The following is a 19,207-nucleotide window of genomic DNA, read 5'->3' as shown; positions in this document are numbered from 1 at the left end:
TTCACAGCCTCAAGGATTAGCCTTATCGCCTCATAATGTGCCCTTCCCCAATTAAGATTTTTCCTGCCCTCTGTGATTCTATCTTTTTCCATGATTATTTTAAAGGCCTCGAGCGGTGCTCACTGTCCGCCAGATGCTCACCCACTGAGAGATCTGTGACCAGACCCGGTTCGTTACCTAGTACTAGATCTAGTACGGTATTCACCCGAGTCGGGCTGTCGACATACTGTGAGAGGAATCCGTCCTGGACACACTCAACAAACTCTGCCCCGTCTAAACATTGGAACTAACCAGGTGCCAAACAAATATTCGGGAAGTGAAAGACACACAAGGTAAAATCCCTGTTATTTTTGCACCTTCCCAAAATCTGTCTCCCAATCTGCTCCGCGGTATCTCTGCTGCTAACAGGGAGCCTATAGAATACTCCCAATAGAGTAACTGCTCCCTTCCTGTTCCTGAGTTCCACTCATACTGACTCAAAAGAGGATCGTGCTCTATTACCCACCCTTCCTGTAGCTGTAGTGGTATCCCGACCAGTAATGTTACCCCTCCTCCTCTTCAATCCCCGCGCCCCTCCCCCATCCTGTTAAAAGCACTGAAATCCAGGGATATTGAGAACCCATTCCTGCCCTGGTGCCAGCCGAGGCTCGGTAATGGCCACTACGTCACAATTCCATGTATGTATCCAAGCTCTCAGTTCATCACCCCTCCCCCCTCCCCCGTCGTGACACGAACACGCCCGCATCGTGACACCGACACAACGAGACGTTGCACCGTAGCAGAACCTCACCACTGAGAGATACTGACCCAGAGTCAGGCCATTCACAGTCATACGGAAACCCTCCTCCCTGTATGCATAGAACCCTCCCTCGGCAAACACCCCCCACCCGGAATCTGTCCAACTCTCCCTCTTCTGCACTACTCCTCGTCCCCCTCACATACTCCCTGCACTACACTACTCCCGTCTCCGTCACTCCTCCCTTCCTTTAAACGTACCATACTCCGTGACCCATTGCCTCTCCTGCACACATTCCCTACCTTCCTTACCGCCCACTCCGTCGCCATGACACGATCCATCCAGTAAAACCCTTCAATCCGTCCCACGCGCCTCCCTTTCTGTGTTCAGCGGCAATTGTGGGAAGTCTGAGGGAGAAATGACGTGTGGTGATACACTTCTCCCTTCCACCGAATATCTATCGCCAGGCTCTGAGCCTCTCCAAGCTCTGCATGCACAGGCCGGTCACGTGGTTCCACACCATTTGCATCAGTATCTGCAATCTCACAACCCCTTCCCTGGCCTCCTCTCTCCTCCCCTTCCTTCCCCTTCCCGTTCACGCAGCACACCATCCGGTCACACACACACAGACACCATTTCCGAGAGACACACACAGTTCGAGACTACTGGAACGCCGAAGCGCTGGGTATTGGTGAGTGGGGAGAGCGGCGGCGGGTGGGAACTGCGCACATTTTCTGATACCAGCAGAGTGTGCTGCGATGGTGCGGGTGTACTTCAAATATCTGACCGCGGGAGAGTGATGGGACAATATGTTGTGAGCTTCACTGTTTGTGTAAACAAGGGAGTGGATTTTCGGATGGTGAGGAGAGAGCTGCGCTCTGTATCCGACACCTGGGAACGTGTGATGGTACAGTGTGGAGGGAGCTTCACACTATGTCTGAGCCCGGGAGTGTGTGATGGGACGGTGTGGAGGGAGCTTCATTCAGTGCCTGACCCCGGGAGTGTGTGATGGGACCGTGTGGAGGGAGCTTAATTCTGTGTCTTACTCCGGGTGTGTGCGATGGGTCGGTGTGGAGGGAGATTTACTCTGTGTCTGATTCAAAGTCATAGTTAGGGGATTTTGGTGTTTAAACAGCTTCCAGTCAGAAACAGGGTGGAAGAAAATGGCGACTCACACGTTCTGCTCCAACGGCTGCAAGCTGAACAGCCGTTCTGTCGCCTCCACTCTCCTCCCCTTCCTTCCTCTTCTCTCAGCACACCATTCCTTCTCAATGATTCTTAAGTGGGTGAGTGAGCAGCCGGAGGTCCTGATGCATATACAGCGGCATGCAAAAGTTTGGGCATCCCTGCTCAAAATTTCTGTTACTGTGAATAGATAACCGAGTAAAAGATGACCTGATTTCCAAAAGGCATCATGTTAAAGATGCCACATTTCTTTAATATTTTAAGCAAGATTACTTTTTTTAATTCCATATTTTAATGTTTCAAAATAACAGAAAGGAAGAGGGCCCGAAGCAAACGTTTGGGCACCCTGTATGGTCAGTACTTTGTAACAGGCGCTTTGGCAAGTGTGGTAGCGTCTAAACGCATTCTGTAGGCAGCTAAAAGTCTTTCAATTCTTGTTTGGGGGATTTTTGCCCATTCTACATTGCAAAAGGTTTCTAGTTCTGTGAAATTCTTGGGCCGTCTTGTATGCATTGCTCTTTTGAGGTCTATCCACAGATTTTGGATGATGTTTAGTTCGGTGGACTGTAAAAGCCATGGTAAATCCTTCATCGTGCGCCTCTTGAAGTAGTCCGTTGCGGATTTTGAGGTGTGTTTAGGATCATCCTCCTGTTGTAGAAGCCATTCTTTTTTCATCTTCAGCACTTTTTGTATTTTTTATATAGAACTTCATCATCAAACGTTTCCATAAGATATATTTCAAATACTGTACATATACAAACTCTATTTCCAGAAAAGTTTGGATAATTCCAAAATGCAATAAAAACAAACATCTGTGATATGTTAATTCACGTGAACCTTTATTTAACTGACAAAAGTTCAAAGGAAAGATTGTTAATAGTTTTACTGACCAACTTAATTGTATTTTGTAAATATACACACATTTAGAATTTGATGGTTGCAACACACTCAACAGAAGTTGAGACAGGGTCAAAATAAGATTGGAAATGCACAGAATATTCAAGTAACACCGGATTGGAGGACTCCACATTAAACAGGCTAATTGGTAGCAGGTGAGGTATCATGACTGGGTATAAAAGTAGCGTCAATCAAAGGCTCAGTCTTTGCAAGCAAGGATGGGTCGTGGCTCACCCCTTTGTGCCAAAATTCCTGAGAGACTTGTTAGTCAGTTCAAAAGGAACATTTCTCAACGCAAGATTGAAGAGAATTTTGGTCTTTCAACATCTACAGTACATAATATTGTGAACAGATTCAGAGAATTCAGAGACATCTCAGTGCGTAAAGGGCAAGGTCGGAAACCACTGTTGAATCCGCGTGATCTTCGAGCCCTCAGGCGGCACTGCCTAAGAAACCGTCATGCTACTGTGACAATTATAGCCACCTGGGCTCGGGAGTACTTCGGAAAACAATTGTCACTCAACACAGTCCGTCGCTGCATCCAGAAATGCAACTTGAAACTGTATTACGCAAGGAGGAAGCCAAACATCAACTCTATGCAGAAATGCTGGCGAGTTCTCTGGGCCCGAGCTCATCTCAGATGGACCGAAAGACTGTAGAAACGTGTGCTGTGGTCAGATGAGTCCACATTCCAGCTAGTTTTCGGAAAAAACGGGCGTCGAGTTCTCCGCGCCAAAGTTGAAAACGACCATCCAGATTATTATCAGCGAAATGCGCAAAAGCCAGCATCTGTGATGGTATGGGGGTGCATAAGTGCCCACGGATGGGTGAGTTGCATGTATGTGAAGGTACCATTGACTCTGAGGCGTATATTAGGATTTTAGGGACACGTACGTTACCATCAAGGCGACGTATCATCCGGGACATCCATGCTTATTTCACCAGGACAATGCCAGACCACATTCGGCACGGGCTATAACAGCGTGGCCTTGTAGACAAGAGTGCGTGTGCTTGACCGGCCTGCTGCCAGTCCAGATCTATCTCCTATTGAAAATGTATGGCGCATCATGAAAAGGAGAATCAGACAACGGAGACCACGGACTGTTGAGCTGCTGAAGTCTTATATCAAGCAAGAATGGACAAAATTTCCAATTGCAAATCTACTACAATTAGTATCCTCAGTTCCAAAACGATTAAAAAGTGTTATTAAAAGAAAAAAAGTGCTGTAACACAATGGTAAACATGCCTCTGTCCCAACTTTTGTTGAGTTTGTTGCAGCCATTAAATTCTAAATTTGTGTATGTTTACAAATTACAAGTAAGTTGGTCAGTAAAACTATTGAAAATCTTTTCTTTGTACTTTTTTTTAGTTAAATAAATGTTCGCGTGAATTAACATATCACAGATTTTTGTTTATTATTGCATTTTGGAAAATATCCCAACTTTTCTGGAAATGGGATTTGTATATCATGTAATCATATTTGTGGGGTGTATGGGGTGTCAGGGAGGGGTAGCACCTCCGGTGGGGAAACATGTCGCGTCCTTTTCAAGGCGGTTAGTCCACCTTTGGTCCCCACCTGGCACTCAGCTCTCACCTGTGGCTCCCCGTAGCTGTTTGCATGCGACAACAGCCACACTCCGGGCTTCGACAAGCTGGCTAAACCAGGTGAGGGTAGCCGACGGGTCTGAAACCCTCGGTGAGATAGGGAGCTGTCTATCCCAGCATGTGAAGACAGACTCCGGCGGATTGAGTGGACGAGACCAATGGAAGGTCCAACGGTCAAGAAGGCGGTCTCTGCAAGGGTCGTGGAACGTGTAGAGCAGAACAAGACACAGAAGACGTCCTTGTCATCCACTGCGCCTAGTCCCATCTCCAGCCGTCTCGACTCTGTCTTGCCACTGGATCCAGATGGGAATTGGGAAGAGAGACTGTGGCTGACGTTGCGCAACTCTCCCTCACTTAAATCAAAGTGACGAGCTAGTCTCGACATCATCAATAATGGTGTCGAGGTCCTCATCGACGTACGATGGACGAACAACAACAATCATATTTGTCATAAATCTCCAAATAATATTTATCTGAGGTATACACTTATCGAAAGGAAAGGAGAGAAAGAACAAGTGAAAGAAGAAAGCTAACTGCAAGTACGGAGTGATCATTTTTATTACAACATATTAATTCACTTCTGAGAATAAAATCAGGCCTATGAGGTGTTATGTAGTTAAACCATTTTCCCCAGTATGTATCATATTGTTCCAACTTATGATTAACAGATGCTTCCCCATTTTGTAAATGTCCATTGTAATTTCCATCAATACATTTAAAGTTGGGCTTCCTGTGATAACGATTTCCTGTTAATGGTCTTTTTTTTTTCCCAACCACCAGCAGTATATTCATTAAATATTTATCTATTTTCCTACTCTTAAGGTACACACCCCAAATACATGCTCTTACTCTCTAATTGTTTATTTATTCATTTATAAGTCTTTTGATTAATTATTATTTAAAATCAACAAAAACACAGTACAATAGTCAAATCAACATATCAATATATACAATAAGAGTTAAACTATCAGATAACTAATTAACCAAGCTAAACAGTATACCAATAATAAGAGGGAAAAATGCTAATAATATATTTTTTGGAACCCCTGCTAACTAAACCAAAAATAAAAAAAAACACTGACCGAAAAAACATTTAAAAAAATCTTTGGTAGCACAATCCCGGAGCTGTACGCCATACACGCTTCCATAAATGAACAAAAAATCAATCCACCAACAGAATCCGATTACACAAGAAACAGAAGGGTATCATCTTAATTAACTCAAATCAAATGATAGTAACGGGCCCCACCTTTTCTTACAGTCAAATTGCGGGTCAAAAGTTCGAATTCTAATTTTCTCCTAACAAAGACAGCCGGCAGTTGTCCATGCTGCAAGCCTCCGCTCTCCACGCCACCGATGTTGTCCAAGGGAAGGGCAATAGGGCCGATACAGCTTGGCACCGGTGTCGTCGCAGAGCACCGTGTGGTTAAGTGCCTTGCTCAAAGACACAACAGGCTGCCACAGCTGAGGATCGAACCAGCGACCTTCAGTTCACTAGACCGACGCCTCAACCACTTGGCCACGCACTGACACATTAAGTAGTCTGTACTTGTATATACAAAAAGTGGGACAGAATATTGAATGTAATCCCTTTTGTCGGGGAAAGGTCCCACCATATATCTATTAAGCCAACTTTCTCAAAAAGTGTATTAACTTTCTTATGTTAGGATTTTGTATCATAGGCTTTTCTATCGGAAGAATCTAAATTTGGGTGTAATTGTAGATCTACGCCTCCTCCACATATCAGGAGACCCTCTGTTTCCATTCCAATATATTAGTAATTTTATGAAAGAAACGAATTGCCACTTCCTGGGTGCGCTTTTATATTCAACGGGGTATCTGAATTCCCATCTATATTCCCCCTTACCAGAATATATCTGCCCTCCTTATATTCCATTTCGGATACTTTTTCGAAATTTAGCTTGCTTGAGCTAAGAATAACAACCCCTCTCTCATGTCCTGATTTATATGAGGAGAAAAACAAATTAGTGAAGCCCATTCTTTTTCGTTTTCCATGCTATTTATCACTGAAGTGAGCTTCCTGTAAATATAGTACATGGGCTTGTTCTTTTTTATTCATTTTAGATAGAATTTTGCAGCGTTTGATTGGATTTGACAGTCCAGTGACATTAAAAGAAATGAATTGTACTTTGTCATTAGCCATGTGTATTCATCTGTCAATATATCATTGAAATTAGCAGAATAAAGCTTAATCGATCTACTGCCTGAACAAATTAGAACCAAGAATCGCGAATAATAATACAAAATGCCACGAAGGTGTGATTCCAAGGCTGGGGTCTCTAGATGAACCTGGGTTCAGCTAGAGGAAACATCAGTCCGTGGGGGATAGCTCTTCCTCCCTGTGAGTTGTGGGTCCCCATTACAGTACCCATAAAAGTAAGTGGACATGTAACCCCAGCTCCCTCTGCTCCGAAGCTAAGCAGGCTCAGGCCTGGTCAGTACTTGGATGGGTGACCGCCTGAGACCTCAGCCTTTTTTACCTCCTTCATGATGGTTCAGGGGTAGCAACCGTTAGGAAACCTGGATGTCTGAGTCCTGAGGCTCCTAGACACCCATCCTGATGGTTGAGTGGTAATAATTTTCCAGAACCTGGTAGTGTAGGGCTCTGAGGCTCCTGTACCTTCTTCCTGATTTTTGTTGGGTAATAACTGTCCCTGAACCCGGTGGTGTGAGTCCTGAGGCTCCTGTACCACCCTTCAGATCGTTGAGGGATAGTATATCTTCTTGAAACTGGTTGTGAGACTCCTGAGGCTCCTGGACCTTCTTCCTGATGGTTGAGGGGCAACAACTGTTCCATAACATTGAGTGTAAATCATGAGGCCAATTATCTATAGTGAACAAGTCTGCGAAAAATGGATAGTTGCAGGGTAAATTTGCCTTCCCTGAATATACTCGTAACTATTTATATCGGATACGACATGAAGGGTCCCTGTGGGGACACAGTTTCACTGTCAGCAAAACCCAATATCGTCACTCACTGTTCTCTGCTCCCCATTTACAGAATTGACGTGCTGACAGGGATGGGTCAGCAGGAGAGGCGCTTGTTATTTCATATCACGGTGGCAAAATCTCACGCTGGAGCGAAGATAAATTGTTCGAAGGGTGGCTCAAAACTGCTGGAAATTAGCTCAATCGAGGAAGAGGTATGTGACAGACCACGTGAGGATGGCCACAATCTGCCCGGGGCCTGACAGAGTGAAGTTCCCTCCAAAACGTCCCTTCACACGCTCCCGGGGCCAGACACTAGTGCAGCTCCCTCCACAACGTCCTATCACACGCTTCAGGGGTCACTCAGAGTGAAGCTCCCGCCATACCGTCCCATTGCATACACCCGGGGTCGGACACAGAGTAAAGCTCCCTCTACACCGTCCCATCACACCCTCCCAGGGTCAAACAGAGAGGGAAGCTCCCTCCACACCGTCCCATCGCACAATCACGGGATCAGACACAGAGTTAAGCCCCCTCTACACCGACCCATTACACACTTCTGGGATCAGACACAGAGTGAAGCTCCCACTATTCCGTCCCAGCAGAGACTGCCGGGGTCAGACACAGAGTATATCTCCCCACACACTCACCCACCACACACTGCCAGGGACAGACACAGAGTGAAACTTTTTTTTTTCCACACAGTTCCATCGCACAATCACAGGATCAGACACAGAGTGAAGCTCCCACTATTCCGTCCCACCGGAGACTGCCGAGGTCAGACACAGATTATATCTCCCCACACACTCACCCATCACACACTGCCAGGGACAGACACAGAGTGAAGCTTTTTTTTTTTTTCACACAGTCCGATCGCACAATCACAGGGTCAAAAACAGAGTGAAGCTGCCCCACACCAACGAATCACACACTCCAGGGGTCAGACAAATTGTGAAGCTCCCTTCACACCGTCCCACCACAACATCCCGGGAAAAAAAAAAAAAGACACAGAGTGGAAATCCCTCCACACTGTCCTATCGCAAACCCCCGTGGTCAGACACAGAGTGAAGCTCCCTGAACACCGCTCCATCACACATTCCCGTGGCAATACAGACTGAAGCTCCCTCCACACCGTCACATCACACACTCCCAGTGTCATAAAGAGTGAAATTCCGCCCACACCGTCCCATCACACACTCGCGGGGTCAGACACAGAGTGAATCTCCCTCCACACCATCCCATCGCACACTCCCGGTGTTATAAAGAGTGAAACTCCGCCCACACCGTCCCATCACACATCCTGGGATCAGACACAGAATGAAGCTACTGCACGTCGTCGCATCAAACACTGCCGGATCAGACAGTGAATGAGTTCCCTCTACACCGTCCTGTAACATACTCCCGGGGACAGACAACTAGTCAAGCTCCCTCCCCACTGTCGCATCACACCATCCCGGGAAAAAGACACAGAGTGGAAATCCCTCCACACTGTCCCATCGCAATATTACGGGATCAGACACAGAGTGAAGCCCCCTCCACACCGTCCCATCACACACTCCCGGAGTGAAACGCAGAGTGAAGCTCCCTCTACACCGTCTCATCACACACTCCCGGTGTCATACAGAGTGAAGCTTCCTCCACACCGTCCCATCACACATACCTGGATCAGACTCAGATTGAAGCTGCTACACATCGCCCCATCACATACTGCCGGTGTCAGAAGTGAGTGAAGCTCCCTCCCCACCGTCCCATTACACACTCACCGGGTCATACGGAGTGAAGTTCCCTCCCCACCGTCCCATTACACACTCACCGGGCCATACGCAGTGAAGCTCCCTCCACGCCGTCTCATGACACATCGCCGGACTCAGCCGCAGAGTGAAGCTCCCTGCACACCATCACATCACCTTCTCAATTCGAGTCTCGGGCACCGCTATTTTTTGATTGACGGTGTCAAGCTGTGACTTGATATCACTGAGTTGCTCGTTTATATCTCTTTGTAATCCCCGTATCTCTTCCAGAGGTTTTATCATGTTCGCCGCTTCACCTGAACGAGGCCCATCGTCAGCCTGGCGAGCACGCGTTCGAGTAGGAGAGACACGTGTTGTACCTCTCCCGTCCATAGGCTCCGCACTGATTCCTTTTTTATCTCCATTTCTTTTCCCCATTCTTGCCCCCTTTATCAATTCAGATATTTTTGGAAGATCTTATATTTGATAAATGAACGCGGCAATATATGCGTTTTTTTTCCGGAGTAGCTGTTCATTCAAGCTGCCATTTTGGACGATGACGTCACCGGAAGATCCTCACTGTTGTCTTTAATTAATGGAACCCATCTTGAGTCTGAATATGTGTTTCTCTCTGTCTGCAACTGTCCTTGTAAAAAAGTAAACACGCTGCAGAGAAAACATAACACGAGCTGGTCACCACAGCAACGAGGTAATTCTGCAGACAGTAGAAATTAACACAGAGCCAAACAGTCAGTCTCGGTTCCCTCTTTCTCCTTAAAGTGACAGTCCACAGACAATATGAACCCTAGAGGTAGATAACACACCACAATCTGAAACGCCCGCCCCCACCAACACGGTGCCACTGACACGCCCCCTGACCGTCACTCTCAGTGTTACAGACTCGTCAGTCTATGATCATCTGTGAATGAAACATTGCGAACAACGTCAGGAGGCGAACAGGACCCAGCGCCTATATCGTCAACAGATTCATGAGGTGAACTCAACCCTGGAATCCAGGACTTCCGAGAACTGCCTTCTGAATCTCCCCCAGTAACAGTTCCTGAGCATGGTGGTGTGAGTCCCGAGGCTCCTGACCTCATTCCTGATGGTTGAGGGGTAAAAGCTGTTCCTGAACTTAGTGTGTAAATCATTAGGCCAGTTGTCTATAGTGAGCGATTCTGCGAAAACTGGATGGCTACAGGGTAATCTCCCTTTCGTGAGTGTACTGGCGACTATTTATATCAGAAACAACATGAAGACTCCCTGTGGGTTCAAAGTTTCTCGGTCAGCAAAACCCAATATCGTCACTCACTGTTCTCTGTTCCCCATTTACAGAACAGATGTGTTTCCAGGGGTGGGTCAACAGGAGAGGCGCTTGTTATTTCATATCGACGGTGGCAAAATCTCACGCTGGAGCGAAGCAAAGATATTCGAAGTGCGGTTGAAAGCTGCTGGAAATGAACTCAATCGAGGAAAAGGTATGTGCCATACCACGTGAGGATGTCCGCAAACTGCCCGGGGCCTGACAGAGCGATCCTCCCTCCACACCGTCCCATCACACACTCCCGGGGTGAGGCAGAAAGTGACACTCGTTCCACACCGTCCCATCATAAACTTCATGGTTCATATAGAGTCACGTTCCCTCCATATCGTCCCATCGCACACCCACGAGGCGTGACAGAGAAACTCCCTCCACACTTTCCCATCACACACTTGCGCTGTCAGATATATAGTAACGCTCCCTCCACAGCGTCCCATCACACACTCCCGGGATCAGACAAATAGTAAAGCTCCCTCCATATCGTCCCATCGCACACCCACGAGGCGTGACAGAGAAACTCCCTCCACAATTTCCCATCACACACCTGCGCTGTCAAATAAATAGTAACGCTCCCTCCACACGGTCCCATCACACACTCCCGGGATCAGACAAATAGTAAAGCTCCCTCCACAGCGTCCCGTCACACACTCCCAGGGTCAGGCACAGAGTGAATCTCCCTCCACACCGTCCCATTACACACTCAACGGGTCATGCAGAGTGAAGCTTCCACACTCCTCCCATGACACAACCCTGGGCTCGGGCGCAGAGTGAATCGCCCTCTACACCGTCGCAGTACAAGCTCCCGGGATCATACACAGAGTGATGCTCGCTACAGACCGCCTCATCGTACACTCCCGGGAGAGACATAGATTGAAACTCCCTCCACACCGTCCCATCACACACTCCCGGCGTCAGACACAGAGTGAATCTCCCTCCACACCGTCCCATCACATACCACCGGGTTCAGACACAGAGTGAAGCTCCCTCCACTCCGTCCCATCACACACTGCTGGGGTCAGACACAGAGTGAATCTCCCTCCACACTACCCCATCACACACCACCGGGTAGAAGTAGTGTGAAGTTCCCTCCGCCCTATTGCATTATACACTTCCAGGGTCCAACGATAACGTTCCATGCAGAGTGGTAACGAAAGAAAATGTATTTACCAGGATCTTGTTTCCAAAACTTAGATGGAAGCTGACGTAAATGGATTGGAAAATGCCTATGCATGTGAGGTTCTCAGTGACTGACGGCTGTGTGGAGTGGGGGGCAGTGGGTTCAGTTTGGAGTCTTACAGGGTGCTGTGGTGAGGGCATGGGCAGTGCGAGTAGTTTGGGGACTGACTTGGGGCTCGACCGGGAGAGTGGGCAAGGTGATTAGTATGGGGACTGATTCAGGGTTCTGGGGAGAGAGCGGGACGATGTCATTTCTTTTGGGACTGAGATGGGGCTGCGGGGAGATAGTGCGGCAGTGCGATTATTCTTCTGACTGATACAGGGTGTGAGGTGGAGAGTGGGACAGTGGGACTAGTGTGGTGACCTACACTACGCTGCGGGAAAAGAATGGGAGACTGCGCTTAGTGTGGTGTCCGTCAGAGGCATGAGAGAGGAGCCTGCCCAGGCGGATTGCAGGAGGATACTGGCGGGGATGACGGCAGAGCAGAGATGGCTGAATTTCGGGAATATTTCATAAGGCGCAGGATAGATATGTCCCACAGAAGCAGTTGTTCTCAGATGGCTGGTGTAGGCAACCGTGGCTGACAAAGGAAATTAAGGACTGCATAAAAGCCAAGGAAAAGGCATAGAAGGTAGCATAAGTAAGTGGGAAGGTGGATGATTGTTGCACTTTTAAAATCCAACAAAAGGCAACTAAAAAACGATAAGAAGGAAAAAGATGGAATATGAGGGCAAACAAGCCAATAACATAAAGCAGGATACTAACACTTAAAACAAAATGTATGAAGAGTAATGGGGAGTTCCGAGTTAATATTGAACCTCTGGAAAATGAGAGTGGTGAGGTAGTAATGGGCGACAAAGAAATGACAGATGAACTTAATGGGTACTTTCCATCAGTCTTCACTGTCGAAGACACTAGCACTATACCAGTGGTCCGTGAGTGTCAGGGTGCAGGAGTGAGTGCCGTTGCGATTACAACGGAAAAAAAAAGTACCTGGCAAACTCAAAGGTCTTCAGGTGGATAAGTCACCTGGGCCAGATGGACTGCATCCCAGAGTACTGAGAGAGGTTGCTGAAGAGATAACGGATTCATTGGTCACGATCTTTCAAAAATCACTTGATTCTGGCATGGTCCGGAGGACTGGAAGATTGCAAATGTCACTGCACACTTTAAGAAATGAGGAAGGCCAAAGAAAGGAAATTATTAGCCAGTTAGCCTGAAGTCAGTGTTTGAGGGAGTGTCGGAGTCTATTAATAAATTTGAGGTTGTGAGGCACTTGGTGACTAATGACAAAATAAGTCAAAGTCAGCTTGGTTTCTGTCATGGAAAATCTTGCCTGACAAATCTGTTAGAGTTATTTGAGGAAGTAACCAGCAGATTGGACAAAGCACAGGCAGCTGATATCATTGACTGGCAATCCAGAAGGCATTTGATAAAGCGCCATGCCTGAGGCTGCTTAACAAGCTAAAACCCGATGGCGTTACAGGAATGACACCGGCATGTCTAAAGGAATGACTGGCAGGCAGGAGGCAGCCAATGGGAATGTAAGGGGCGTTCTCTAGTTGGCTGCCAGTGACTAGTGGTGTTCGTCACGGAGTCAGTATTGGGACTGCAACTTATCACATTGCTTGTCAATGATTTTGTGGTACAGATGGCTGTGTGGAAAGTAGGAGTCGGGGTCAAGTCCATTAACAAAACCATAGAAAAAAGTTCCCATCTAAGAGTGTCTTAAAAGACCCCATTGATTCCGCATCGACCACCATCGATGGAAGTGTACTCTCGCTCTGTGGCAACCCACCACACTCTGTGCGAAAAACATACCTCCGACAACCCCTTGTACCATCTTCCAAGCACCTTAAAACTATGACCCTTCACCCCTAGAAAAGTATACTTTTCATTGACAAAGAAGGTGAAACAACAGGACGGTGTGGAGGGAGATTCACTCTGTGTCTAACTCCCGGGAGTGTGGGTCGGACGGTGTGGTGGCAGATTCACTCTGTGTCCGACCCCGGGAGTGTGTGATGGGACGGTGTGGAGGGAGATTCACTCTGTGTCTGACCCCGGGAGTGTGTGATCGGACGTTGTGGAGGGAGCTTCACTCTGTGTCTGACCTCGGGAGTGTGTGGGTCGGACGGTGTGGTGGGAGATTCACTCTGTTTCCGGCCCCGGGAGTGTGTGATGGGACGGTGTGGAGGGGGCTTCACTCTGTGTCTGATGCCAGGAGGGCGGGATAGGATGGAGGGAGGGAATTTCACTCGATGCCTGATCCCGGGTTTGTTTAAGGGGACGGTGTGGAGGGAGATTCACTTTGTGTCTGACCCTGGGAGTGTGATATAGGACGGAAGGAGGGAGTTTCATTCTGTGTCTGACACCGGGAGTGTGTGATGGGACGGTAGCATAGAGAAGACACTTATCATTATTATAACAGTACCGGCACACGGTGCACGACAGTAGACTCACCGTAAAACCGAAAAAACCCTCACCGTGACACCGACACAGCTCCCTGACACCGACACTTCCCTCTCCGTGACAACAACATTCTCCACACTGTGACACCGACACACCCTGCACCGTGACACCGTCCAGCCCACACCATTACACCAACACCCCCCTCACCGTGACACTTATTCACCCCACACCGTTACACTGACACTCCTCTCACAGGGACATCGTCACGACCCTCACTGTGACACCCAGAGGCCCCACACCGTGACATCGTCACGCCTTTCACCGTGTCACGGACACCCTACATCACTGTGACACCGACACTCCCTCACTCTGTGACTTCGACGCTCTCTTCACCTTGACACTTACACACCCCACACCGAAACACTGACACTCCGTTCACTGTGACACCAACACTACCCTCTCCGTCACCCTGATACACCGCTCACTGTGACACCGACACAGTCCTCACTGTAACACTGACGCACCCCTCTGCGTGACACCGACAAACCCTCTCTGTGACAGCAACACACCCATCACTGTGACATCGACACAAACCTCTCCGTGACACTGATACACCCCTCTGCGTGACAGCGCCACTCTCCACACCGTGACACAGTCAAGCCCCTCACTGTGATACCGATAGACCACTCACCTTGACACCGACAGGACTCTCATTGTGACACCAACATTCAACAAACTGTGCCATAGAGAGGCCTATCACTGTGACAGCCACACACCCCTCACTCTGACTCTGACACTCCCTATACCGTGTCACAGACAGGCCCTCACTGTGACACCGACAGGCCCCTCACTGTGACACCCACACACCGCTTACTGTAGCACCCACACAGCCCTCACTGTGACACAGACACGCCCGTCACTATGACACCGACACGCACCTCAGTATGACCCCCACACCGTGAAAGCGACACTCCTCGGACCTTGTCACAGATACGCTTCTCACTGTGACACAAAATCTACCCTCATCTGACACAGACACACAATTCACTGTGACACCGACACACCTCACACCGTGTCACTGACACACCCCTTACTATCACTCTCAGTATCACAGACTCGTCAGTCTGTGATCACCTCCGACCGAAACTACCGGAGACTTTGGGAACAACACCAGGAGATGAACAGGACCCAACGCCAGTATCAACAGCAAGTCCATGAGCTGAACTCAACCCTTAAATCCAGGACATCTGAGAATTCCCACCTGGATTTCTCCCAGAGAAACTGTCTGAAGAGTATTTCCGCCCTCAACAACAACCTATCCAAACTCGAAAATAACATTACCATCCTCAACTCCGAACTCTCAGAGCTGAATCAAACACACACCGATCTCCGCCATGAATGCAATCAGCTAGAAACGAAGTACAGAGCCATCACCGAAACCAAAAATCAGATTTGCCAATACCTAAGTAGGAGAAGAGGTGAGACGACAGCCTTCCGTTCCTCTGTTCCTCTTCACAGGGGGTTGAGAGAAGGGGAGGGAGAAGGTGGAGAGCTTTACTCCATCTCTTGCCACGGGAGAGTGTGATGGGACGGTCTGGAGGGAGCTTCACTCTGTGCCTGACCCCAGACGTGTGTGATGGGACGGTGTAGAGGGAGCTTCACTCTGTGTCTGACCCTGGGAATGTGTGATGGGACGGTGTGGAGGGAGCTTCACTCTGTGTCTGACCCCGAGAGTGTGTGATGGGACGGTGTGGAGGGAGACTCACTCTGTGTCTGACCGCGGGAGTGTGTGATGGAACGGTGTGGAGGGAAATTCACTCTGTGTCTGATCCCGGAAGTGTGTGATGGGACGATGCGCTGGGAGATTCATTCTGTGTTTGACCTGTGGAGTGTGCAATCGGACGGTGTGGAGGGAGATTGACTTTCTTCTGATCCCAGTCGGCGCAACGGGATCACTGGAGGAAGATTCACTGTTTCTTGTTCTTGAGTTTCAGAGCAAACGTGTCCCCCGTACTGGACCGAAAAGGAAGGCTGGTGTTATTTTATATCCACGTCCGTAAAATCTTATGATGGAGCGAGGGAACATTGTTCAAAATTTGATGCAAGGCTCCTGGAAATAAATTCAAACGTGGAAAAGGTATGTTTTACCGTGGGAAGAGAGATCAACAGTCAAGAACTCCCGGGGTGTGACGCACAGTGGAGTTTCCTTCACACCATCTCACCACACACTGCTCGTATTAGACACAGTGTGAAGCTCCTTCCACAACGTCCCGTCACAAACTTCCGGGGTCAGAGACCGTGAATCTCCCTCAACACTGTTGCATCAAACACTACTGGGATCAGAGACAAAGTGAAGCTCCCTACACACCGTTCCGTCCACACTCCCGTGGTCAGTCACCGTGCAGCTCACTCAACGCCGTTCCATCACACACTCCCGGGATTAGACACAGAGTGAAACTCACTCCACACTGTCCCATCACACACTCCCGGGGTCAGGCACAGACTGAATCTCCCTGCACACTGTCCCATCACACACTCCCGGGGTCAGGCACAAAGTGAGGAACCCTCCGCACCGTCCCATCACACACTCCCGTGGTTAGACACAGAGTGAAGCTCCCTACACACCGTCCCGTCCACACTCCTGTGGTCAGTCACCGAGAAGCTCACTCAACGCCGTTCCATCACACACTCCCGGGATTAGACACAGAATGAAACTCACTCCACACCGTCCCATCACACACTCCCGTGGTTAGACACAGAGTGAATCTCTCTCCCTACCGTCCCATCACACACTCCCGGGGTCAGGCACAGACTGAATCTCCCTGCACACTGTCCCATCACACGCTCCCGGGGTCAGGCACAGAGTGAGGAACCCTCCGCACCGTCCCATCACAGACTCCCGGGGTCAGACACAGAGTGAAACTCACTCCACACCGTCCCATCACACACTCCCGGGGTCAGGCACAGAGTGAATCTCCCTGCACACTGTCCCATCACACACTCCCGGGGTCACACACAGAGTGAGGAACCCTCCGCACCGTCCCATCACAGACTCCCGGGGTCAGACACAGAGTGAGGCTCCCTGCACACTGTCCCATCGCACACTCCCGGGCTCAGGCACTGGGTGATTTCCTCTCTGTACCGTCCCTTCACTTCGACAGGCATTGAGAGAGTCTGGTTCTAAACATTAATGAAGGGATTTAATTTCACAGCATTTTGTTTTCAGTGGTGTCTCTCGATACACAACGTACTGGATTGGAAAATGGGAAAACAGGTGAGTTTTGGGCTGTTGTTGGTCTGGGTCAGTGGAATTAGTTGGTTGACTGACACAGCGTTGTCGGAGAAGGCGGTGCAGTGCGATTAATTTGGGAGCTGACTTGGGACTGTAGGGGAGAACGGTGTAGTGGAATTCATACGGTGACATACTCGGGACTATGGCGAGAGCGCGGTATCATAAGATTAGTTTAGAGACTGACAATGGGCTGTGGAGAGAGCGCAGGTTAGTGGGATTAATTTTGCGACGGTCTCCGGTTGTCTGCTGGATCTGTTTTGTCTCTGTTGAAATAGTCTAACCCTCTTTGCTAGAACGTAGCTTCTAATCTTCTTTACAAGATGCTCTATGGAAGGGCCGTCTGCACTAAGTGCGACTCGAGTCACGGATCTACAGTTGCAACAGTAGACACAGATTCATCTGCGAGAAGTCTGCACATTTATACCCGGATATTTACTGAAGAGATCCAAGGTTTTTGTCAACACCACGTGGAGCCGGATTTAATCAAATGAGTGCTCCACAATTCTCCCCATTCAATCTACACCACTCTCACTCCCCCATCCTTTCATCCCCTCCCACCCTCTCCGCACCTCACTCCTACCCCATTTTCCTCCTCTACACGCATCCCTGTTCTGCCCCACTGATCCACCTGTCCCCATCTGGACTACTCTTCTCCCCTCCCGGCCCCGCTCTCCCCCCATTTACTCCCACTTTCCACCCCTCTTCTCTCTCTGCCCTTCTTCTCCCCAGCTCATTCCCCTTCTCCCTCTTCCTCTGCCCCTCGGACCCCATTCGCTGCCTCTCCTCTCTCGGTTCCCTCCACCCTCTCTCGCCTCAATTCTGTGCGCACTGGCCCTCAGTTCACCAACCCGGGGGGAAAAGACTGTGCACATTCACCCTGTATGTGCCTCTCCTGGCTTCATACCTACGGTCCAAGGAACGAAGTCCCATCCTTCTTGCTCTCTCTCCATAACTCAGACCCTCGAGTCCCGGCACCATCCTCGTAAATCTCCCTCTGCACTCTTTCCAGCTCAGTGACATCTTTCCTACAGCAGCGCGACCAGAACTGAACACCAAACTCCCAGCGCGGCCTCACCGACCTTTTGTACAACCACAACGTGGCTTCAGCGCGGTACAAAGAGATAAAACTCACGACAATTGGGAAAATTAATAAATACTGCAAAAAGCTGAATACCGAGGGAGTGTTTAAGTGTTCAGGGAGCTTTCGCAATCTGATGTCGGAGGGGAAGCAACTGCTTGTAAATTGTTGAGTTTCCCGGCTCCTGTACCCCTCCCCGGTGGTACCGATGAGCACAGGGCATTTCCCGGCGGGAGATGGTCCTCGCTGATGGATGCGGTCTTCCCGAGGCATTCCTTCTTCAACATGTCCACGATGGAGGAGAGGGTTGCGTCCGTGATGGAGCTGGCTGAGTCTAGAACCTTCTATGGTCCATGGCGACCCTCTGCGTTGCAGCCTCCACACCAGGCGGCCATACGACAAGCCAGAATGCTCGACACCGTACATCCCTAGAAATGTGCGAGTCTGGTTTTGATGTTAAACCCACTATCTTTATTAGTAACTACTTATAATATAGTAACTTAACCAAGATAAAGAGAAGTTACGGCGTTATGTGTAGATATGTGCGTGAATATAACCATTGAGTTTTGTGGGGGGTGGCGGGGAACAAGAGCTTAGAGTCTTGAGTGTCACGGGACTATCGTCTTGCAGAGGTTACCACACAGCATACACAGGCAGGGGTTACAAAGTGGTCCCAGAGGATAATCCAAAATCTCCTCCTATGTGTTGTACGAAGTGACAGTCACACATTCGTTGTGCACTGTTTGCCGATGTTTAAAACACACTTCTGGGCACAGGAGATTTCCAAGCCACAATTGCGACAAGCTGAAGATACCGGCTTCCGCAGTC

At 49.0% G+C, this 19,207-nt stretch overlaps 1 protein-coding gene across 7 annotated transcripts; it reads left to right on the top strand.

Moving 5' to 3' along the window:
* Window positions 1-1,246: 1,246 nt before the first annotated feature.
* On the top strand, window positions 1,247-18,438 carry LOC140207266 (C-type lectin domain family 12 member A-like). 7 transcript variants are annotated; one of them, XM_072275720.1, is made up of 7 exons: window positions 1,247-1,427; window positions 7,446-7,587; window positions 10,438-10,580; window positions 15,116-15,487; window positions 16,004-16,146; window positions 17,236-17,283; window positions 17,595-18,438. In XM_072275720.1, exons 4-7 carry the CDS (start codon window positions 15,187-15,189, stop codon window positions 17,790-17,792), a joined length of 690 nt encoding a protein of 229 aa, XP_072131821.1. In that variant the 5' UTR covers window positions 1,247-1,427; window positions 7,446-7,587; window positions 10,438-10,580; window positions 15,116-15,186; the 3' UTR covers window positions 17,793-18,438. The 7 variants fall into 7 exon arrangements, 3 of the variants coding, with proteins under 3 accessions (XP_072131821.1, XP_072131822.1, XP_072131823.1); XM_072275721.1 differs by having other exon boundaries at window positions 1,248-1,427; window positions 17,622-18,438; XM_072275722.1 differs by having other exon boundaries at window positions 1,249-1,427; window positions 17,222-17,283.
* Window positions 18,439-19,207: the final 769 nt, after the last annotated feature.

The sequence above is a fragment of the Mobula birostris genome, chromosome 13 (assembly GCF_030028105.1).
Source record: "Mobula birostris isolate sMobBir1 chromosome 13, sMobBir1.hap1, whole genome shotgun sequence".
Lineage (NCBI taxonomy): Eukaryota > Metazoa > Chordata > Chondrichthyes > Myliobatiformes > Myliobatidae > Mobula > Mobula birostris.
The sequence above is the reverse complement of the archived record's forward strand: the minus strand, read 5'-3'. Positions and strand labels throughout refer to the sequence as shown.